This window comes from Mustelus asterias, assembly GCF_964213995.1.
Source record: "Mustelus asterias chromosome 26 unlocalized genomic scaffold, sMusAst1.hap1.1 SUPER_26_unloc_9, whole genome shotgun sequence".
NCBI classification, from domain to species: Eukaryota; Metazoa; Chordata; class Chondrichthyes; order Carcharhiniformes; family Triakidae; genus Mustelus; species Mustelus asterias.
The window spans coordinates 652,898-677,479 of NW_027590116.1; the positions used below are offsets into that span (position 1 = coordinate 652,898).

Below are 24,582 nucleotides of genomic sequence, written 5' to 3' on the forward strand. Positions count from 1 at the left end.
GCAAAACTAGACCGGATTTGGTTAAATCTCATGGGATCCAGGATGAGGTGGCCAAATGGATACAAAATTGGTTGATGACAGAAGACAGAAGGTGGTTGTCGAGGGTTGTTCTATTTTCAAACTGGAGGCCTGTGACCAGCCTCAGGGATCGGTGCTGGGTCCCCTGCTATTTGTAATTTATATTAATGATTTAGATGAGAATTTAGGAGGCATGGTTAGTAATTTTGCAGATGACGCCAGGATTTGTGGCATAGAGGACAGTGAAGAAAGTTATCTCGGATTGCAACGGGATCTTGATCATTTGATCGAGTGGGCTGATGAATGGTGGATGGAGTTTAATTTAGATAAACGCAAGGTGATGCACTTTGGTAGATCGAACCAGCGCACTACTTAGTTAGTGGTAGGGCATTGGTGAGAGTTATAGAACAGAGATCTAGGCGTACAGATTCATAGCTCCTTGAAAGTGGAGTCACAATGGATAGAGTGGTGAAGAAGGCATTCCACATGCTTGGTTTCATTGGTCAGAATACTGAATGGGATTTGGGACATCATGTTGAAGTTGTACAAGACATTGGGTAACGCCACACTTGGAATACTGTGTACTGTTCTGGTCACCCTATAATACAAAGGATATTACTAAACTAGGAAGTGTGCAGAAAAGAACTACTGGGATACTGCAGGGTCTTGATGGTTTGAGTTATAAGCAGAGGCTGCAAAGACTGGGACATTTTCTCCTGGAGCATAGGAGGCTTCGGGGTGGTCGAACAGTGGCCTCGCTGGATTCACTCTGTCCTTTCAGATTCAGTCTCACAGGCCTGGCTGTGTTCACTGTGTCCTTTGAGATTCAGTGTCACAAGCCTGGCTGGGATCACTCTATCCTTCGAGATTCAGTGTCACAGGCATTGCTGGGTTCTGTCTGTCGCTTGAGATACAGTCCCACAGGCCTGGCTGGATTCACTCTGTCCTTTAGGATTCAGTGTCACAGGCCTGGCTGGGTTCAGTGCCAGGTTCACAGGAGTGCCCGTGTCAATTAGTAGTTCCCTCTAGCTCGATTTGAAGTCCCAACTATCTCAATTTGGAGTGCCCCCTATCTCGATTGCGAGTGACCCTCTAACGATTAGGAGTGTCCCATCTTGATTTGGAGTGTCTCTATCTGCAATAAGGGAGCCTTCTATCTCGATTCGGAATGCCCCCCTGTTTAGATTTGGACCAGTGACTATTTCAGTTAGGTGTGCCCCCCGTCATTTCTGAGTGTCCCCGGTCAATTAGGAATGCTGCCTACCTCGATTAGGTCTGTCCCTCCCTCGATTAGGAGTGCCCCGTATCTCGAATGATGGAGCCTTCTTTATCAGTTCGGGGTGCCTCCTATTTAGATTTGGAGCAGCGACTAATTCAATTAGCAGTCCCCCCCCATCGCCATTGGCAGTGCCCCCCTCCCCCGTCACCGTTAGCAGTGCCCCCCCCGTCACCGTTAGCAGTGCCCCCCCCGCCGCCGTTAGCAGTGCCCCCCCCGCCCCCATCACCGTTAGCAGTGACCCCTCCCCCCATCGCTGTTAGCAGTGCCCCCCCATCTCGATTGGGAGCACGCCGTATCTCGAATAAGAGAGACTTCTATCCTGATTAAGTGTGCTCCCATTTAGATTTAGAGCAGTGACAGTTTCAATTCTGAGTGCCCGCATATCAGCTCGCAGTGCTCCTGTCAATGAGGAGTGCCCAGGTGAATCACAAGTGCCCCCAATTTCAGTTTGGAATGCCCCCATCTTGATTACATGCGCCCCTATCTCGATTAGAAGGCCATGGACCAAATCCTGAGTGGAATGACAAGAATCCAGACTTACCTGGATGAGATCTTGCTCATGGATTCGACTATTTTCCCAGTACTTGGAGAATACCTTAGAGGTTGCAGGAGCACGGCCTGCCAATCAAGAGAGAAATATGAGTTCTTCAAGGACTCCATTGAATGCCTGGGTCATGAAATGGATTGCACAAGGCCCAAGATGGAGGTCATCATGAAAGCCCCAAGACCAGACAATGTGTCCCAATTCAGGTGATTTTTGGGTCTAATTCTTGTACCTGTTAATCTCAGATACTTTCAACCAGTTTACTTACTCCAAGGTTTTACCCCGGTGCCCTTATTTGCAAGGTGGACAAGGACAAACACAAGTAAAGATTCAACAAGTTTATTAAATAACACTATTAACCCTTAAATTACCCACATAAAACAAGAGGATACCCCAGCAGATTCAAGTATACTACCCATAAAGATGGTTTGGTTAAACTGCAGGCCCGATTCTCTGAGTCCCTCTGGTCTGTCGTCACGAAGGTGAGTCTCGATGGCCGCTTCTTCCTTCCTTCCTTCTCTGGTCAGTCTTCCGAATGGTCACGGCTGTCTCCCCTGTCGAGTCTTCGCTCCTTGTGCCTCTGAGTGTGTCCCTTTATCCCCAGCCTGCTTGCCTTTCCAGAAACTTCTCTGGCTTCTGGTCAATGAGGTCCCAGGAGGGGGTTCCAATACCCAGTGGGTTTCTTGATGTCTGTCTGACAGGACACCAGGGTCCGCCCCCCAGGTGTCCATCTCCATGTTGTTAAACTTGTTATCAGGTAAGGTTTCTACAGGATCTCTTGGTGACAGAAAGTCTGGCCCGATCTGGGCTTCTAACAATAGACCGATGCATTTCAATGAGGTGCCATGATCTCCTGCTAAGTCTCAAGTAGAGTGTAACGACCTTTGATGGGTGGTTGATGGGTCAGGCCCAGACACATTTGTGTATTGTACAATTGGCCTGCCTGCGGTTTGACTGTGTTTGATTTCAATGTGCCCAATTCTTTAATTTAGGATATCCAATTTTATCAGCCTTAAAACTAGGCCCTGTTTATATCACCACATAATCAATTACTATGACAAGCTCATTCCGGATCTGGCGACAACATTGAAACTGATGCTCCAGTTGCTGGTGAAAGGAGAGCCGTGGAAGTGAATTAAAAATAGGAGGCTTCTCTGGTGCTAAAGCAGGCTTTGAAGAGATTGGAAATGCGAGTTCAATTTAACCCAAAGTTACCCCTGCACCTTAAATGCGACGCCTCGCCCAATGGGATTGAGGTTGTCCTGTCTCACGTTATGTCAAACGGAGAGGAAGATCCATAGTATTCGCTTCTAGGTCATTGACGAAAGCTGAGGAAAAGTTTGCTCGGGTGGAAAAAGAAGGCTTCGGCATCGTCTTTGCATCAAGAAATTAAAAGCTCTGCCATGATGATGTTGTGACGGAGCTCGAAGGGCTGAATTACTGACTCCCATTCATAATTCCTATATTTTATCTTCCATCCTTGGACCATTCACTGGGATACCGTCCATGGCAGCAGTTTGATTGCAGAGGTGGGTGTTGGTGCTGTCAGTCAGAGAAACACGGCAATGCGGATGCTCTGTCAAGGCTGCCTTTGCCTGGAGATAAAGATGTTCCCGCTGGAATGTGCAGACAATGCATTTCACACAAGAAGATAAAGTTCCGGTAACGGCTAACCAGTTACCCGGAATGATCCGGTTATGAGGCAGGGTGTGCAACTTGTCCAGAGAGGGACGACGAGTAGAAAGCACCTGGAGTTACAGCGGTAAATGTGCGGAAGCTGGGAGTTGTCGGTGTTGCTGGATGTTTATTCTGGGCTATGAGAGCCTCAATCCCCCATCATTAAGAGGAAAGGTGCTGGAACGGGAGCACCAAGAGCACCCGGGGGTGCTGCCAATGGAAGAAACAACAAGAAGCTGTATGTGGTGCTGGGGTTGAAAGTGGGATGGTGCGAATGCTGCGCTTGGGGACGGAAGGTGCCGCCCTTGCTGCCTCTTGCTGGCTGGAATGGCAGCGAAACCACAGCGAGTCGCTGCTTCATCACAATCTGCCCGACTCCACCCACACTGGCTGTCAATCATTCTGCTGGAGCGGCTTCCTATTTATGTAGATAGGCTGAAAAAATTGGGCGGGGATCCTGGATTCAGGATTCAATCCTGGACCGGGGAGCGGCGCGGGCTTGGAGGGCCGAAGGGCCTGTTCCTGTGCTGTATTGTTCTTTGTTCTTTGTTCTTTGAGGAGTTGGATAGACTGGGACTTTTTTCTTTGGAGCATAGGAGGCTGAGGGGTGATCTTATAGAGGTCTATAAAATAATGAGTGCACAGATCAGCTGGATAGTTCATGTATTTTCCCAAAGGTCGGGGAGTCTGAACCTTAGAGGGCAGAGGTTGAAGGTGAGAGGGGCAATTATTTCACACAGAGGGTGGTGAGTGTCTGGAACGAGCTGCCAGAGGGAGTAGTAGAGGTGGGGACAATTGTCTTTTAAAAAGCATTTAGTTAGATGGGTATAGAGGGATATGGGCCAAATGTGGGCAATTGGGACGAGTTTCGGGGTTTAAAAACAGGGGCAGCCTGGACAAGTTGGGCTGAAGGGCCTGTTTCCGTGCTGTATGTAAATCTGAATGATGACGCAATGAGGTGCCGCCCACTCAGTGACGTGGCTGGAAGCGGCCGTTAAACGGTTTCCGCGCGAGGCTGGAGGGGGCGTTCTGACGTCACTGCCGACGCAGAGCACGTGACCTGGATCTGGCCAATAGGCGAGCGGACAAACAGCCGCCGCCGTCTCGAGTGCGGAGTTCAGGCGCCGCGCCGTTTCTCACTGCGTGTGCGGGGCTTTCCCAGCGGCGTTTCTCACTGCGTGTGCGGGGCTTTCCCAGCGGCGTTTCTCACTGCGTGTGCGGGGCTTTCCCAGCGGCGTTTCTCACTGCGTGTGCGGGGCTTTCCCAGTGACGTTCACACCGAATTTTTGAATAACGGTCAGGAATTAAATAAGAGAAAAAGTCTCCACTTCAGCGGCGCCGACTCTCGCTGACTGGGATTGTCCCCAGTGGCAGCGAGTCGCTGCTTCATCACAAGCTGCCCGAGTGCGCCCGCACTGGCTGCCAATCATTCTGCTGGAGCGGGTTCCTATTGGCTGTGTTCATTTGACGGACAGCAGAATGCACCAATGGGGAATGAGGATGCAGCGAGGTCCCGCCCACTCAGTGAGAGCGGCTCGCGGTCACGTGGGAACGGCCGTTAACGGTTTCTGCGCGCGGCTGGAGAGGGGGGTCTGAAGTCACTGCCCTCACAGCACGTGACCGGGATCTGACCAATCCACGAGCCGAAAAGCAGCGGCCGCCGACCGGAGTGAGCCTGCGCGAACTTCACTCCGGGAGGGTGCGGTCCGCTTCCTACTGCGCGCAGGCGCACTGCGGTGTTTTCACTGCGTATCCGGGTATTTCCGGGTTTGTGAATCACGGGGAGGAATTAACGGCCCAGAAAAAGCTTCAACTCCAACAACATTCAGCTTGAGGATTAAAATGTCGGTTTCCTGTGTAAATACAGCCTGTCTTTGTATCATATTAACAGAGCGGGGACGGTCAGTTACATTGTGGGCGGCGCGGTGGCTCAGTGGTTGGTGCTGCGGTCTCACAGCGCCAGGGAGCCGGCTTCAATTCCCGGCCTTGGCTCACTGTCTGTGTGGAGTCTGCACATTCTCCCCGTGTCTGCGGCCCTTTCCTCACACTCTCCAAACATCAGCAGCACAGGGGCACTGGCCAGGCTCAGTTGCTGCTCAGTGTCAGGGGGATTAGCAGGGTCAACACGGGGATAGGGTCTGGGTGGGATTGTGGGCGGTACAGACTGGATGGACCAAATGGCCTCCTCCTGCACTGCAGCAATTGGATGATTCAATGTTTCACAGAAAGATCTGTTATTACAATCTCGGCCTTGTCTGTGTAAACACTGTACAGCACCATCAAAATTATTACAGTTCGATTCAGCAGACGCAGCATGGATTCTGCTTGACGAACTTGTTAGATTTTTATGAAGATGTGAATAGTGCGGTTGACGGAGGGGAACCGGTGGATGCTGTGTTTTTGGATTTCCAAAAGGCGTTTGATAAGGTGCCTCACAAAAGGTTGCTGAAGAAGATTGGGTCACATGGAGTTGGGGGTAGGATGTTAGCGTGGATTGGGGATTGACTATCCGACAGGAAGCAGAGAGTCGGAATAAATGGGTGCTTTTCTGGTTGGCAGTTGGTAACTAGTGGTGTGCCGCAGGGATTGGTACTGGGGCCTCAACTATTTACCATTTATATAGACGATCTGGAGGAGGGGGCTGAGTGTAGGGTAACGAAGTTTGCAGACGACACAAAGATAAGTGGAAAAGTGAATCGTGTGGACGGCGTAGAAGGTCTGCAGAGAGATTTGGACAGGCTGAGTGAGTGGGCGAGGATCTGGCAGATGGAGTATAACGTTAACAAATGCGAGGTTATTCACTTTGGAAGAAATAATAGCAAATTGGATTATTATCTAAATGGAAAGAAATTACAACATGCTGCTGTGCAGAGTGACCTGGGGGTCCTTGTGCATGAGACGCAAAAACCCAGTCTGCAGGTGCAACAGGTGATCAAGAAGGCAAATGGGATGTTGGCCTATATCGCAAGGGAGATAGAATATAAAAGCAGAGATGTCTTGCTGCATCTGTACAGGGCATTGGTGAGGCCGCAGCTGGAATACTGTGTGCAGCATTGGTCCCCTTATTTGCGGAAGGATATATTGGCCTTGGAGGGAGTGCAGAGAAGGTTCACCAGGTTGATACCAGAGATGAGGGGTGTTGATTGAGGAGAGACTGAGCAGATTGGGTTTGTATTCGTTGGAATTTAGAAGGCTGAGGGGGGAATGTTATAGAGACCTATAAGATAATGAAGGGGCTGGATAGGGTAGAGATGGAGAGATTCTTTCCACTTAGAAAGGAAACTAGAACTAGAGGGCACAGCCTCAAAATAAAGGGGGGTCAGTTTAGGACAGAGTTGAGGAGGAACTTCTTCTGAGGATGGTGAATCTCTGGAATTCTCTGCTCACTGAAGTGGTGGAGGCTACCTCGCTGAATATGTTTAAATCACGGATAGATGGATGCCTGATCGGTAAGAGAATTAGGGGTTATCGGGATCAGGCGGGTAAGTGGAACTGATCAGCCATGATCTTGTTGAATGGCGGGGCAGGCTCGAGGGGCTAGATGGCCTACTCCTGCTCCTATTTCTTATGTTCTTATGTTCTTACAATCTAGTGCTTGTATGAGTAAACGCAGCAACAGATCTCTTTTAGTTAATTCAGTCTGGGCCCTGTATGAGATCATGAAACTAAATTGCTTTTACAGCCGCACATTCAGCAAATGCACGGAAATTGACTGAGCGCTTGATTGAAAACGAGGATATGTGCACATTCAAAGTGCAACACGTGTATTGCCACAGCAGCCCCAAATCCCAAACTCTATCTCTAAAGAGGGAGAAAAGAACTGGTACCCACAATGTTTGTGCCTCATGGAAATCCCCTCCCCGCTCTTTTGCCCTGTCTGGGCTTCTACTGCGCAACTTTCACCTCACTGACTTTGTCGGCCTTGGCTCACTGTCTGTGTGGAGTCTGCACATTCTCCCCGTGTTTGCGGGGCTTTCCGCACACTCTCCAAACATCAGCTGCATAGGGGCACTGGCCATGCTAAGTTGCTCCTCAGTGTCAGGTGGATTAGCAGGGTAAACACGGGGATAGGGTCTGGGTGGGATTGTGGTTGGTGCAGACTGGATGGACCAAATGGCCTCCTCCTGCACTGCAGGAATTGGATGATTCTATATTTCATAGAAAGATCTGTTATTACAATCTCGGCCTTGTCCGTGTAAATACCATTTAAATTGTATGAGTAAACACAGCAACGGATCTCTCTCAGTTAATTCAGTCTGGGCCCTGTATGAGCATTTGACAAGGTGATCCATAACAGGATGGCGCATCACGGTAAAGCTCATGGAATTGGAGGAAGTGCGTTAGCGTGGATTGAAAGCTGACACGCAGAAAACAGAATTGGAATAAATGGCTCCTTTTCAGACTGGAAAGGTATAACTAGTGCAGCACCGAAGGGATCAGTTCTTGGCTGACAATTGTTTTGTGACCTGGCAGAAGGAACAGAATGTAAGGTTTCCAAATTTGCCGATGATACCAAGTTAGTTGGAAGGGCATGTTGTGATGAGGATATTGTGATGCTGCAAACGGATACAGATCGACTGGGTGACTAGGTGAAAACTTGGCAAGTGGAATTTAATGTGGGCAAGTGTGAGGTCATGCACTTCAAGTAGGTGGAATCAAAAGGCAGATTGTTGTCTAAAAGGAGACAGACTGCAGGTGAGTAAAGTACAGAGAGATCCAGGTATTTCATTACATGAATCACTAAACGTTAGCTGGCATGTCCATCAAGGGGCAACAAGGTTTTGATTTGATTTATTATTATCACATGTATTAACATACAGTGAAAAGTATTGTTTCTTGTGCACCATAAAGACAAAACATACCGTTCATAGAGAAGGAAATGAAAGGGTGCAGAATGCCGTGTTAAAGGCATAGCTTGGGTGCAGAGAAAGATCAATTTAAAGCAATGTCCATTCAAAAGTCATGGCAGCAGGGATGAAGCTGTTCTTGAGTCGGTTGGTGCATTACCTCAGTCTTTTGTATCTTTTTCCCGAGGGAAGAAGGTGGAAGAGAGAATGTCTGGGGTGCAGTGGGGTCCTTAATTGTGCTGGCTGCTTTGCCGAGGCAGCAGGAAGTGTAGGCAGAGTCAATGGATAGGAGGCTGGTTTGCGTGATGGATTCGGCTTTATTCACGACCTTTTGAAGTTTCTTGTGGTCTTAGGCAGAGCAAGAGTCAAACCAAACTTTGATACAACCAGAAAGAATGCTTTCTGTGGTGCAATTGTAAAAGTTGGTGAGAATTGTAACTGACATGCCAAATTTCCTTCGTCTTCTGATGAGGCATTGGTGGGGCTTTCTTAACTATAGTGTCGGCAGAGGGAACCAGGACAGGTTGTTGCTGATCTGGACACATGAAAAATTGAACCTCAGGATCCTTTCTACTTGCCCAGGTTGCTGTAGACAGCGGCACGTTCTCCTCTACGCTTCCTGAAGTCAATGACAATCTCCTTCATTTTGTTGACATTGAGGGAGAGATTATTGTTGCCGCACCAGTTCACCAGATTTTCTATCTCATTCCTGTACTCAGTCTTGTCATTGAGATCCAACCCACTGCGGTGGTGTCATTGGCAAACTTAAAAATCGAGTTGGAGGCGAATTTGGCCACACAGTCATAAGTGTATAAGGAATATAGTAGGGGCCGAGAACACAGCCTTCTGGGGCACTGGTGTTGATGAAGATCGTGGAGAAGGTGTTGTTGCCTATCCTTACTGATTGTGGTCTCTTGGTTAAGAAGTTCAGGATCCAGTCGCAGGGGGAGGAGCCGAGGCCCAGGCAACTGAGTTTGGAGATGAGTTTTGTCGGAATAATGTTGTTGGAGGCTGAGCTGTAGTCAATAAATAAGAGTCTGATATAGGTGTATTTGTTATCTAGTGTTCCAGCGTTGAGTGCAGGGCCAGGGTGATGGGGTTTGCTGTGGACCAGTTGTGGTGGGAGGCGAACTGTTGTGATCCACGCAGTTGGGAGGCTGGAATTGATGAATGCCATGACTCGCCTTTCGAAATACTTCATAATGATGGATGTCAGAGCCACTGAATAATAGTCATTAAGCATGCTGCAAAGCTTTTCTTTGGTATTGGGATAATGGTCGTTTTCTTTAAGCAGATAGGGACCTTAGATTGTTGTAAGGACATGTTGAAAATGTCTGCGAATACCCCCACCAACTGATCTGAGCATGATCTGAGTGATTGTTCCCGTACCCCATCCGGCCCAGTCGCATTCCATCAGTTGACCATCGAGGAAGCTGCTCTCTAATCTGCAATGATGACCTCAGATACAGCTGGTACAATGGTTATAACACTGCTGCCTCATAGCACCGAGGAACCAGGTTCGATTCCCGGCTTGTGTGACTGTCTGTGCGGAATTTGTACATTCTCCTTGGGTCTGCATGGGTTTCCTCCAAGTCCTCCAGTTCCTTCCCACACTCCAAAGATGTGCAGGTTCTGTTGATTGGTCATGCTAAATTGCCCCTTCGTGTCAAAGGGATCAGCAGGGCAAATATGTGGGGTGAGAAGGATGGGTGGGATTGTGATTGGTGCAGACTGGATAGACTGAATGGCCTCCTTCTGCATAGTAGGGATTCTATGAGGTGTTAAGAAGGAAAATGGCATTCTTGCCTGTATTGTAAAGAGTTTGTTTAAAAATAGGGAATTTCCACTTTCTTTCTGGTTAAGATGGAGTCAGCGAGATCAGACAGTGTGTCATCCGGGGAGGATGGAGCCATTAAGATCAGACGGTGTATTACCTGGGGAGGATGGAGGCAGTGAGATCAGACAGTGCATATCCCAGGGAGGATGGAGCCAGTGAGATGATCGTGTCTAACCCGGAGAGTGTGGAGTCAGTGCAATGAGACAGTGTGTAACCCAGGGAGGATGGAACCTCTGAGATCAGATAGTTTGTGAACTTCATGAATGTGTTGATGAAAATACAGTAATTGAAACATTGCTAACACTCCTGTTGAATCTTCTTTTGATGTCAGGTAGGTGGGCTAATCTAGGTCCAGGCAACGGGAGTTTGAATGGGTCGTCCAGTTACCCATCTACTGCAGCTATAAGAACATGAGAACTAGGATCAGGAATAGGCCATCTGGCCCCTCGAGCCTGCTCCGCCATTCAGTAAGATCATGGCTGACCTTTTCGTGGTCTCAGCTGAATTTACTCACCCAAAAACCATAGCCCTTAATTCCTTTTATTCAGAAATGTATCTATCCCTGCCTTATAAACATTCAGTGAGAGAGCCTCAACTGCTTCACCAGGCAGGGAATTCCACAGATTCACAACGCTTTGTGTGAAGGAGTTTCTCCTCAACTCAGTCCTAAATCTGCTCCCCTTATTTTCAGGCCATGCCCCGTAGTTCTAGTTTCACCTGCCAGTGCAGCCAACTTCCCTGCTTCTATCTTATCTATTCTCTTCATAATCTTATGTTTTTATGAGATCATTCTTCAGAATTCCAGTGAATACAGCCCCAGTCTACTCAGTCTATCCTCATAAGCCAACCCTCTCAACTCTGAAATCAACCTAGTGAATCTCCTCTGCGTCCTGTCAATATGTCTTTTCTCAAGTAAGGAGACCAAAACTGGACACAGTGTGGCCTACCTACCTGACGTCAACAGGCTGCAACGTAATCTCATTGTTTTTAAACTCCATCCCTCCAGCAATGAAAGACAAAATTTCATTTGCCTTAATTACCTGCTGCACCTGCAAACCAACTGCTTGTGATCCTGACATAAGGACACCCAGGTCCCTCTGCACAGCAGCATGCTGCAATTTTTTACCATTTAAACAATAGTCCATTTTGCAGTTATTCCTATCCAAATGGATGACCTCACATTTACCAACATTGTACTCCATCTGCCAGACACTCGTCCACTCACTTAGACTATCTATATTCCTTTGCAGACTTTCAGCGTCCTCTGTGCACTTTGCTCTGCCACTCACCATGGTGTCAGCTGTGAATTTTGACATACTGCTCGGTCCCCAACTCCAAATCATCAATGTAAATAGTAAACAATTGCAGTCCCAACACTGATCCCTGAGGCACATCACTCGTCACTGATCGCCAACCAGAAAAACACCCATTTACCCACACTTTCTTCTGTCTGTTAGTTAACCAATCCTCTATCCATTACATTACCCGTAACACCGCACACATTTATCGTATGCAGCAGCCTTTGGTGCGGCACCTTGTCAAATTTCTTCTGGAAATCCAGATACATCACATCCACAGGTTCCCCACTGTCCACTGAGCATGTAATGTTCTCAAAAAATACCACCATCTTAGTCAAACGTGACCTGTCTTTCATGAACCCATGCTGCATTTTTCCAATGGGACAATTTCTATCCAGATGTCTCGCTATTTCTTCCTTGATAGATTCAAGCATTTTCCCGACCACATAATGCATTTGCTATTTTCCCCACCATCTGTTTTAGTACCCTGCGATGCATTCCATCAGGGCCAGGACACTTGTCTGCCTTTAACCCATTAGTTTGCCCAACATACCTCTTTTGTGATAATGGTAGTTTCTAGGTCCTCACCTGCCATAGTCGCCTTGTCATCAGTGATCTGGCAGCTATCTTTCCTGCCAGGTGTGCCTAGAATGGGAGAATGTGATATCTCCCTGAAACATAAAAGCTTTCCTTACCTGGTGGAGAGGACCAGAGTGTGTTTGAACTCATTTCATCGTATTTTGCTTTGTTTAAGTTTTCTTTGAGATTCTGTTCATTTTTAAGAAGCCACATTTGAAGTTATCCCTTTGTTGATCTGGTCTATTTTGTTAAGATGCATATTGCAAGATGCAGAATTTCACTGGCATTTCAATCTCTGAGCTTTTCCCTCGCATGCCAGCGCTCCACAGTCTCAGTCACTTTGCAGAAATGTCCCCCTCATTTTAGCAAAGAACAGAAGGTTTTCCTGTGTCAGCAGCTGCTGCACCTCTGGGAGGGAGAATAGGGAGAGGGAAAAGGTGGCAGAAGAAGGGAAAGGGAGAGAGGGAGTGAGAGGTGGAGGTGGGAACCAATTGTGGTTTTGAGTGGTTAGAAAAAACAAATTGTGCAAATTTATGGTTTCTGAAATTGATAATTTTCAGCAAACTGAGCAGTGGATGTTCGGTGAATTATCAACCTGGTAGATTGTGTTCAGTAACGGGTGAACAATAATCTCATTGAAGGAAAATGAATGTTCACTTACTCCTCTTCCTGTAAGTTTGTAAATCCCTGGTGTGGTTCCTTGATGTGGTGAGGTTCCTCAATTACCTCCTGCTGATGTTGGATCAGAGTCTGATCAATGAAAAGTAATATTGTCCCACACAATTGGTCAGAGCAGTGGAGAATAGGAAAAGTGAATGGGGAAGATTGAAGAGATAGGGAGGGAGTCAGTAACAAGGTGTTTGGAAGGAAAGGAGGGAGGAACTCCTTGGTGCCATGGACACCAATGGATCTTGGCACAAGGACAATGAAAATATGAGGCTTTATCAATTTCCGTTTAAAACTTTCCTCTTTGAACTGTTCTCTCTCTCTCTCCACCTGAACTGTTACCTGTTTCTTTCTCTTATTTTTCTGTTCTGTTATTGTCTCTAATATTTTCTGGATTTTATTTTGTGTCAGTCAGTGACTAGAATGAGACTGAGCTTCCTCGCTGTTTAAGGGAGGGTGATTGACACCTAGATCCATCAATCAGAGAAGGGGAAGCATCGAAGCCCCAGCCTTGGTGTTAACGGATGTGCACGGACCATCATGACCAGCACTGTGCATGTGCATGACCAGAGTGCGGCTCTGCTCTCTGCGCATGCATCGGCCTGCCGCCTGAGCGCAAGAGGAAACAGTTAGAAAATAGACACAGAAAAAAAGAACAAAGAAAATTATAGCAGAGACACAGGCCCTTCGGCCCTCCAAGCTTGCACCGACCATGCTGCCTGAACTAAAAAAAAACCTACTCTTCTGGGGGCCATATCCCTCTATCCCCATCCTATTCATGTATTTGTAAAGACGCACAAAGAACAAAAAATTACAGCACAGGAACAGGCCCTTCGACCCTCCAAGACTGCACCGGCCATGCTGCCTGACTTAACAAAAAACCCCTACGCTTCCGGGGACTATATCCCTCTATTCCCATTTCATTAATGGATTTACCAAGACGCCCCTTAAAAGTCACTACCGTATCCGCTTCCACTACCACCCCCAGCAACGAGTTCCACGCAACCACCACTCTGTGTAAAAATCTGCCTCATACATCTCTCTTAAACCTTGCCCCTCGCACCTTAAACCTATGCCCCCTCGTAATTGACTCTTCCACACATGGAAAAAGCTTCTGACTATCCACTCTGTCCATGCCTCTCATAATCGTGTAGACCTCTATCAGGTCTCCCCTCAACGTCCATCACTCCAGTGAGAACAAATCAAATTTCTCCAACCTGTCTTCATACCTAATGCCCTCCATACCAGGCAACATGCTGGTATATCTTTTCTGTTCCCTCTCCAAAGCCTCCACATCCTCTGGTAGTGTGGCGACCAGAATTGAACACTATATTCCAAGTGCGGCCTCACACAGGTTCTGTAAAGCGTCAACATGACTTGCCAATTTTTAAACTCAATACCCTGGCTGATGAAGGCAAGCATGCCATATGCCTTCAGGACTACCTTGTCCACTTGCATTGCCACTTTGTGACCTGTGTACCTGTACACGCAGATCCCTTTGCCGATCAATACTCCTAATGGTTCTGCCATTTATTGTATATTTCCTATCTGTGTTAGACCTTCCAAAATGCATTACCTCACATTTGTCCGGATTAACCTCCATCTGCCATCTCTCTGCCCAAGTCTCCAACTGATCTATATCCTGCTGTATCCTCTGATGGTCCTCATCCCTATCCGCAAATCCACCTACCTTTGTGTCATTCGCAAACTTACTAATCACTCCAGTTACAATTTCCTCCAAATCATTTATAAATTACAAACAGCAAAGGTCCCAGCACTGATCCCTGAGGAACACCACTTGTCACAGCCCTCCATTCAGAAACGCACCTTTCCACTGCTACCCTCTGTCTTCTTTGACCGAGCCAGTTTTGTATCCACCTTGCCAGCTTACCTCTGATCACATGCAACTTCACCTTCTGCACCAGTCTGCCATGAGGGACCTTGTCCAAGGCCTTACTGAAGTCCATGTCGACAACATCCACTGCCCTACCCTCATCAATCATCTTCATCACTTCCTCGAAAAACTCGATCAAGTTCGTGAGACACGACCTCCCCTTCACAAAACCATGTTGCCTCTCACTAATATGTCCACTTATTTCCAAGTGGAATAAATCCTGTCTCGAAGAATCCTCTCCAATAATTTCCCTACCACTCATGTAAGGCTCACCGGTCTGTAATTACCTGGATTATTCTTGCTACCCTTCTTAAACAAAGGAGAAACATTGGCTATTCACCAATCCTCTGGGACCACCCCTGTAAGAAGTTTAACAACACCAGGTTAAAGTCCAACAGGTTTATTTGGTAGCAAAAGCCACACAAGCTTTCGGAGCTCTTAGCCCCTTCTTCAGGCGAGTGGGAATTCTGTTCACAAACACAGCTTATAAAGACACAAACTCAATTTACATGAATAATGGTTGGAATGCGAATACTTACAACTAATCAAGTCTTTAAGAAACAAAACAATGTGAGTGGAGAGAGCATCAAGACAGGCTAAAAAGATGTGTATTGTCTCCAGACAAGACAGCCAGTGAAACTCTGCAGGTCCACGCAACTGTGGGAGTTACAAATAGTGTGACATGAACCCAATATCCCGGTTGAGGCCGTCCTCGTGTGTGCGGAACTTGGCTATCAGTTTCTGCTCAGCGACTCTGCGCTGTTGTGTGTCGCGAAGGCCGCCTTGGAGAACGCTTACCCGAATATCAGAGGCCGAATGCCCGTGACCGCTGAAGTGCTCCCCAACAGGAAGAGAACAGTCTTGCCTGGTGATTGTCGAGCGGTGTTCATTCATCCGTTGTCGCAGCGTCTGCATAGTTTCCCCAATGTACCATGCCTCGGGACATCCTTTCTTGCAGCGTATCAGGGAGACAACGTTGGCCGAATTGCAAGAGTATGTACCGTGTACCTGGTGGATGGTGTTCTCACGTGAGATGATGGCATCTGTGTCGATGATCCGGCACGTCTTGCAGAGGTTGCTGTGGCAGGGTTGTGTGGTGTCATGGTCACTGTTCTCCTGAAGGCTGGGTAGTTTGCTGCGGACAATGGTCTGTTTGAGGTTGTGCGGTTGTTTGAAGGCAAGAAGTGGGGGTGTGGGGATGGCCTTGGCGAGATGTTCGTCTTCATCAATGACATGTTGAAGGCTCCGGAGGAGATGCCGTAGCTTCTCTGCTCCGGGGAAGTACTGGACAACGAAGGGTACTCTGTCCACTGTGTCCTGTGTTTGTCTTCTGAGGAGGTCGGTGCGGTTTTTCGCTGTGGCGCGTTGGAACTGTTGATCAATGAGTCTAGCGCCATATCCTGTTCTTATGAGGGCATCTTTCAGTGTCTGGAGGTGTCTGTTGCGATCCTCCTCATCCGGGATATTGGGTTCATGTCACACTATTTGTAACTCCCACAGTTGCGTGGACCTGCAGAGTTTCACTGGCTGTCTTGTCTGGAGACAATACACATCTTTTTAGCCTGTCTTGATGCTCTCTCCACTCACATAGTTTTGTTTCTTAAAGACTTGATTAGTTGTAAGTATTCGCATTCAAAACATTATTCATGTAAATTGAGTCTGTGTCTTTATAAACTCTGTTTGTGAACAGAATTCCCACTCACCTGAAGAAGGGGCTTTGAGCTCCGAAAGCTTGTGTGGCTTTTGCTCCCAAATAAACCTGTTGGACTTTAACCTGGTGTTGTTAAACCTCTTACTGTGTTTACCCCAGTCCAACGCCGGCAGCTCCACATCATGACCTCCCCTGTAGCCAGTGAGGATACAAAGATATCTCTCAAGGCCCCAGCAATTTCCACTCTTGCTTCTCTCAGTATTCTGAGGTATATCCCATCAGGCCCTGGGGACGTGTCTACCTTAATGTTTCTCAAGAACCCCAATACCACCTCCTCTTTGATCTCAACATGACTCAAACTATCTCCACATCCTTTCCCAGACTCATCATCCACCAAGTCCTTCTCTTTGGTGAATAAACCTTGAAAGTCACTGTCGTATCCACTTCAACTACATCCCCTGGTAGCGAGTTCCAGGCACCCACCACCTGTGCAAAGAAACTTGCCTCGTACATTTCTTTTAAACCCAGCCCCTCTCACCTAAAACCCATAGCCCCGAGTAACTGATTCTTCCACCCTGGGGAAAAAGCTTCTGACGCAGCATCAACACTGAATATATCTGGGTGATTGTGGTCTGAATACAGAGAGCATTATAACAGAGTATGTTTGGGTGATTATAGAATCATAGAATCCTACAGTGCAGAAGGAGGCTATTTGGCCCATCGAGTATGCACTGACCACTATCCCACCCGGGCCCTATCCCCACAACCCCATGCATTTATCCCAGCCAGTCCCTCTGACACTAAGGGGCAATTTAGCATGGCCAATGCACCTCACCCCGCACATCTTTGGATTGTGGGAGGAAACCGGAGCGCCTGGAGTAAACCCACGTGGACATGGGAAGGATGTGCAAATTCCACACAGACAGTGACCCAAGCTGGGAATTGAACTCTGGTCCCTGTCCCTGTGAGGCAGCAGTGCTAACCCCTGTTGCAGCGTGCAGATTCTGGTCTGAATACGGAGAGCATTATTACAGAGTATATCAGGGTGATTCTAGTCCGAATAGGCACAGCATTATAACACTGAGTATACCTCCTGTTACTGTTACACTGTTCAAACACACGCTGTTTCTGCACATCTATCCTCAGCTAGGAGAGCAAATCGCCAATTTCCACTTTTCACCCAAAATGTGAACAGACCCGGGACAGAAACATGGGGAAAGTAGTGAAATATCAGACGGTGTGTAACCCGGGGAGGATGGAGTCAGTGAGATCAGACTGTGTGTAACCCGGGGAGGATGGAGTCAGTGGGATCAGACAGTGTGTAACCCGGGGAGGATGGAGTCAGTGAGATCAGACAGTGTGTATCCCAGGGAGGATGGAGTCAGTGAGATCAGACAGTGTGTAACCCGGGGAGGATGGAGTCAGTGAGATCAGACAGTGTGGAACGCGGGGAGGATGGAGTCAGTGAGATCAGACAGTGTGTAACCCGGGGAGGATGGAGTCAGTGAGATCAGATAGTGTTTAACCTGAGGAGGATGGAGCCAGTGAGATCAGACATTATGTGACCCTGGGTAGATGGAGCCAGTAAGATCAGAAAGTTTGTTAACTAGGCAAGATGTAATGATTGAGATCAGACAGTGCCCAACCCGAGGAGGATAGAGCCCATCGTTATCATTCAGACAGACACAATCCCAGGTTGAGGGTTCAAAATATCGGAATCCTCCTCACCATGTGGACTTGCGTTGGAGGGATGTTGCAAGGAGCAATCACTTAGCGCTGTCAGTTGCTTCTGTTCACACACACTCACAGTTCTTGCTTCATTTGAGGCATTTAGGATTCCATGGAACACTTTTACGGGAAGTTCTCCTTGACTACACACATTTTCTGAAAAGCATGTAACTTAATTTTTGCAGTTCTGCCCCCTGTTTCCGATCTCGGTGCACCCACAGTAGATGAAGCGAAGGGGGGAGTGGTGGAAGTGAAGATGGGGAGGATGTGCGGTAACAGGAGGGAAGCCCGTCCTTTTCCAGCATTGGCCTTGGAGGCTATTACTGGCTCCAGGAAGACCAGATTCGATAGGGTTCTCCTTCAGATAATTTACTCATTTTCTGTGGACAGGTTTACTGCTGGTTTCCCTGGAAGGGGAGCATGCCATGTCAACCGGCACGAGCGAGAAATTCCTTCCCTGGAGGGCATTGCAAGGTCTGGGATAGAGATTGAATCTCTTTACAGAGATTGTGTTTTGACGTTTCAATTTTCTCCTGATAGTCTACCTACTTGATGCCATATCCCAAGGTAAGTAGTACAAGGAAGGACACCCAGAAACCTCACAGAAATAATAGAAACCCCACAGTGCAGAAAGAGGTCATTCAGCCCATCGAGTTTGCACCGACAACAATCGCATCTTGGACTTATCCCCACAACCCCACGCAGTTACCCCATTCATCACTCTAACTAACACATCCCGCCACACGAAGGGGCAATCTTGCATGACTAATCAATATAAGCCACACATCTTTGGACTGTGGGAGGAAACCGGAGCAGCCTGAGGAAACCCACAATGATACGGGGAGAATGTGCAAACTCCACACACAGTTACCAAGCTGGGAATCGAAGGCAGGTCCTTGGAAATGTGAGACAGTAGTGCTCGCCACTCTGCCACTATATCTCCCAATGCTAAACCAGTTTGTTCAGATCCATAGCTCTTAATGAGTATCTCAGTTAAAGAAAGGGTTCCACAGGCTGGAAGATGTTTGGGATGAGTATTCCAGAGTGTAGTCTCTTGGCAGCTGAAGGCAAGGGGCCCATGCGTCGAAGAATCCAAATAAGGGCTGGTCAAACTTTCAGGAGTGCGGAAATATTGCCAACATCTAAGGCTGGACTATAATATCTGGCTGGGACGTGTGAGTCAGTGGATATATTTGAAAAGCTCGATTGAGGTTCCAGATGGTGTACAAGGATCTAGGGTTAATGAGACATGGTGCAAGTTAGGATACAAGAAGCAAGTTTCAGGGCAGTTAGTAAGATCATCTTGCATGTGTAACACTTTTTTATTTGCTGACAAGCAATATATTTATGAGAAACAGCCCACTGGTGGGACTCCAGAGAATGGGATAGGGAAGATAAACCAATGCCAGTGATATGTGCTCTGCGATTTACTGGATAAGCAAAAAGACAGGGATAATTTCCACCCAACTGGAAGGCAGTGAAGAGGATGATCATGTGATCAACTGTGCCAAAGGCTTCAGAGACGTAGAGTCGGCTGAAGATACTTCACTGACCATTTTATTTCTGCTCCAATGTAATGTTTGATTTTGATAAGAGCTGTTTCAGTATTGTGGCATAGGTGGAAACCTCGTTAGATGTATTCAAACAAGCTCCAAGAAAGTTGTGTCTACATTTAGCAGGTAAAGTTATCGTCACGTGTTTTGGAGAAAAGGGAGGCTGGACATGGGCCAGGGATTTTCAAGGGCAAATGAGATCAAGATGATTTTTTGAAGAGGCAGTACCAACAGTACCAAGGTGGTGGGGTCACCGTCGGATCTACCAGTTATATATATATCCACATGGTGTTTGTGAGATTGTAAATACCAAACGATCGTCCCCATATAAATTTTGGAAATCACGTTGCTGCTTAAAGATACAAACAAGGCATTTTCACTTCACAGTTTCCATTTAACCCTGCTGTGGATTTGTCTATTTCAGAGCACCAGAATCGAAAACACCTGTCACAAAAATGGCTGAAGGTTTCAACAGCGGAGTATATCCAATATCTTCAAAAAGATTGACATTGGACAATGGTAGGTTCAGAAAATACTCCCAAGTTTTCACCGTCCTGTTAATGAATCCAGACCTCATTCATGAACCTGCAGTTCACACAAGGAACAGAGAAGAATATAGCGGCAGCAAATTATAAACCAGTGAAACTGATATAATGAAGTTGTGCTGAAAGCAATGTCTAGTGCATGTCGATAGGCATTGTTTACATAGACATCCAGCAGGCATTTGGACAGAGTTTCTTAAAATTTCTGTCATGCAATTGAAGGCAAATTTGTGACCTCGTTATGAAATTGGTGGAAAAGCAAGGGATAGAGATGAGGTAAATGGTGATTTAGGCTGACTGTCAGGATGCAACTTGCTGTGTTCCAGAAGCATCTGTGTTCGGCTCACAATTACTAACCAAATTTATTGACAGCCTCGATGATGGAATAAAAAATTGGATTTATAAAACTGATTATGACACAAGTTATTGAAACATTGTCGTCAGTATAGCTGGCAATATGCAAAGAAATATCAGTAAATTAAGTGAATTGGCACGTTTGTGGCAAATAGATTAAAATGTAGGCCAATATCAGGTTCTTCACTTTCAATAAGGGAGAGAACAGGGCCCTTTCCAAATGTGGAAAACCTAGAAACTTGGAAGCTCTACAGAACCTTGGGAATTCCTGAATATAGATTGTTAAAATATCGTGAAAAGGGAGCAAAAAGTAAAACAAACAATTTAATGTTGGATTTTATGTCCAGAGGACAAGAGCATGTAGGGATAGAAGTTATGTTACAAGCGAGACAAGCTCCTGAATAGACCAATCCCGGCTGTGGCGATTGCAGTTAAAATAAAGGGAAAACCTTTATTTTCCAATGAAATTGGAAAATGCTTCTAAACGCAAAAACATATCCTGCAAAAAAGATAATTGATATTGGTAATTTGATGTGAATTGCTTCTTACTAACCAGGGGTATGAAGTGATTTGGAGGTCAGCTGGGTATATAGGTTTTATTCACAAATGAGATAAATATCACGAATGTTTTCTGAAAGATAGTTGATAACATGGCTCACATGAGGTTTCAGTGGGTTGTTTTAAGTTTACGGGAAATTAAAACAGTCCAGATAGGAACTCATTGTGTTTCATTTTTTTCCAATTTCTGTTCACAGATCCAAACTCTAAAATCACTGAGTTCTTGACAAACTGTAAAGATGACCAACTGTTGCTTTTGACCAAATTCTACCGGGACAGACTAGAACAGGCGATTGAAGGAGTGGCGAGACTCTATCTGATGTTTACAGCATGCGATCATATTGGTGTGAAAGAAAGTCATGTAAGTCCAGGATAGTGGGTTTAGTGATTTTGTCCATTTTCACATCGCAGACCTGATGAAATTAGAGGAAGAATAATTTGCTGAACAATAAGAAGCTATGGTCTCTCTTGCTGCTCTCCTAAAAAGACAACTGTTCCAATACAGCTACAATACATCTACCCAACAACGTGTAAAAAATGTCTATCCCATTTGCCCAAAACAGGACAAATCCATATGGAAAATTTGCACCCCACAAGCCTCCTCCCACTAAGTGGCAGAGATAAAATGAGTCATTACCAGTGACTTAAAGTTACAGATACTTTGCAGTATGGGACGGCAAAGTGGCACAGTGGTGAGCATTACTGCCTCATAGCGCTGGGAACCCGGGTTCGATTCCTGCTTTGAGTCATTTTCTACGTGGTGTCTGCATGTTCTCCACGTTTTAAAGTTTATTTATTATTGTGAAAAGTAGGCTTGCATTAACACTGCAAAGATGTGACTGTGAATATCCCCCAGTTGCCATACTCCAGCGCCTTTTCGGGAACACTGAGGGTGAGTTTAGCATGGCCAATGCACCTAACCAGAGCACCTGGAAGAAACCCACGCAGACACGGGGAGACTGTGCAGATTCCACTCAGTGACCCAAGCCGGGAATTGAACCCAGGTCCATGGTGCTATGAGGCAGCACTGCTAACTACTTTGGAACCGTGCTGCCGAGTTTTTGTGTGCGTTTCCGTCGGGTGTTCAGCTTTCCTCCCACAGTCTGAAATACGTGATGGTTAGGTGCATTGACCATGCAAAATTCTCCCTCAATGTGCCTGAACAGGCGCTGGAGCGTGACAACGACGGGATTTCCTCGGTCACTACATTGCATTCTTAATGCAAGCCTCTTTGTAACATGAATAAATACACTTTGAGCATTTAATAACATGATAATTGAAGTTCCTTTTAGGTACTGCCAGAATCACTTGCCTCCTGATCTCATTAAACCCTTGGTCCATTCATGGACCAACACGAGTGTCTGCCTCTGACATCATAACATTATTTGATTGAACGCTGTCATGGAATGCTAAGGCGATTGAAATGAATGGGAACTGGGCTAAATCTCTGCAATGGCTGCAGTCATACCTAGCACAATGATAGTTGTGATTGTTCGAGGTCGATCATGGCAGACCCATGGCCCTGATACTAGAGTTCCTCAACGTCCTGTGTTCTCTGAAAGTATATCCAGCTGTTTCATGACCTATCTGCTCTCAATTGGTCAGAAGTGGAGGTGTTTTAGTATTGATTTTAAAATGTACAACTTAATCTGTAACTCCTCAGATATCAGGAGCTGGACAATATCCAGTCTAGTAAATGGTCAGTGATATACCTGCCACGCAACTCCATCCCTGTTTGACACTAAGTCACATTACCATTGCGGAAACCCCCTTCAACAACCATGAGAGTTACAATTGAACACAAACTCAACGAGAAGAGTCAGAGGCTGGGAATTTTGCTGCAAGGCTCACTTCCTGAATTCCCAAAGTCTGTGAATAATCCACAAGACAAAAATGGGCAACGTGACGGAATTCACTCCACAGTCATGGATCATTGTGTCCAACATTATCTAAGCAGCTCGACGCCATCTAGAATAAAGCTGCCCACTTGATTTGCATGAAATTAGTTCTTAAAAATATTTCCTCCCACGTCACAATGTCAGCATGTGCACCTCGTAAAAGATGCACTGCAGCAAATCACTAACACTCCCTTAACAGAACGTCCAAAGCCTACGCCTCTACCACCTTGAAGGACAATGGGTGAAAGATAGGTCCGGTGTACCCAATAGCTACTCATCTAGCCCCTTCATCCAACTGCCTCCTTCAATAATTATTTTGTACTGAGGCATCTTCAATCACACAATCATATAAAATATATTTTGTGTTTAAAAATTGTTTTTCATATCTACCAAGCATCTCCAAACTCCTTGTATTCAATGAAGTAGTTTTGAGTTGCAGTCGTTGTATTATAGGAAACATGTCAGACAATTTTCATACATCAGATTCCCATGGGTAACAATGTGATAATGAACATATAATGTATCTTCTTACGATGTTGATTGGGGCATAACTCTGACTCTTTTCTAAAATGGTGCTGTGCGACAATTTTCAACCACTGCAATGGGCAGATTGTACCTTGTGTAAACGTCTCATCTGAAAGACAGCACTTCCAAAAATGTAATCCTCCTCACTACTGTGGTCGAGTGTAAACCTAACTTCTGCGTCCCAAACAAAAGATCTGATTGCAGGAGGAAGGATTATCTCACTGATTCAAATAAGTATTTCGTTGTTAAATACACAATGCCACATAATTTTATTCCCACGCTACTAATGATAATGAATGCAACAAGATCTTTGTAGAATTTGACAGGAAGGAAACTGGAAAATAGGAAAGAAAAGGAAACACATAGTAAATATTGTGATCTCAAAACGATCTGCAGAGGTGAAAATAGCCAAAGGATCTGTCAGCATCTGTAAAAAGGAAACGGTTTGGGTATAATTCTGAAAAAAAAAGAAAATGGTGTTAGTGGCAGTGAAAAAAGTAGAGTGAGAGGTAACAAAGGCAGGTGGGAGAAAAGCAGCTTAAAACACAAAAGAGTTGGAATGATGGAAATGTGTCAAACAAAAACTGGGAAAGGGACACAAATGAAAACTTTGGGAACGAAAAACCCAACTGCTCCCCATTGTTGCTGTATATTGATTTCATTACTTGCTTTCAGCATCTTGAAAACTTGCACCAACAGTATTGTGCTCCGCCCCGAGTGGAATTATTCCAACATTCACAAATTCTCACATTAGCAATAATTGCTCAACTCTCGTAACATCCTTGTTTTGACTGCATGACAACTTAACATTGAAATGTTAAAACTGCATACAACCAGGTAAAGTTCCTTACCCCTTTCTCCTCAATCCCCAACATCAACAAGTTGAGCTTCTCTTTCTTTAATTTATACTTTCCTGGATGTGCGTGTCACCATCCAGGCCAGGATTTATTTATTCCTAATTGACAGTGTTGATGATCTGACGTCATGGAGTGCTGCAGCCTATGTGGGGTGTAGAAGTTAAGGTGTTAAACACAAAATCCAGAATTCATGCAATACGTGTCCAACTGAAATCATGGATGACTTAAATTTACACATAGATTGGACAAACCAAACTAGCAATGGTATAGTAGAGGA

General features: G+C 46.1%; 1 protein-coding gene across 1 annotated transcript in view; it reads left to right on the plus strand.

Annotated features, from left to right (window-relative positions):
* Nucleotides 1-2,171: 2,171 nt before the first annotated feature.
* Nucleotides 2,172-24,582, plus strand: part of LOC144482174 (NACHT, LRR and PYD domains-containing protein 3-like) — an 87,726-nt gene continuing 65,315 nt past the window's right edge. The window contains 3 exon segments of the mRNA XM_078201382.1: nt 2,172-4,814; nt 19,996-20,090; nt 21,223-21,326. Of these exon segments, the coding sequence (XP_078057508.1) occupies nt 20,027-20,090; nt 21,223-21,326 (168 nt within the window). The 5' untranslated portion in view covers nt 2,172-4,814; nt 19,996-20,026.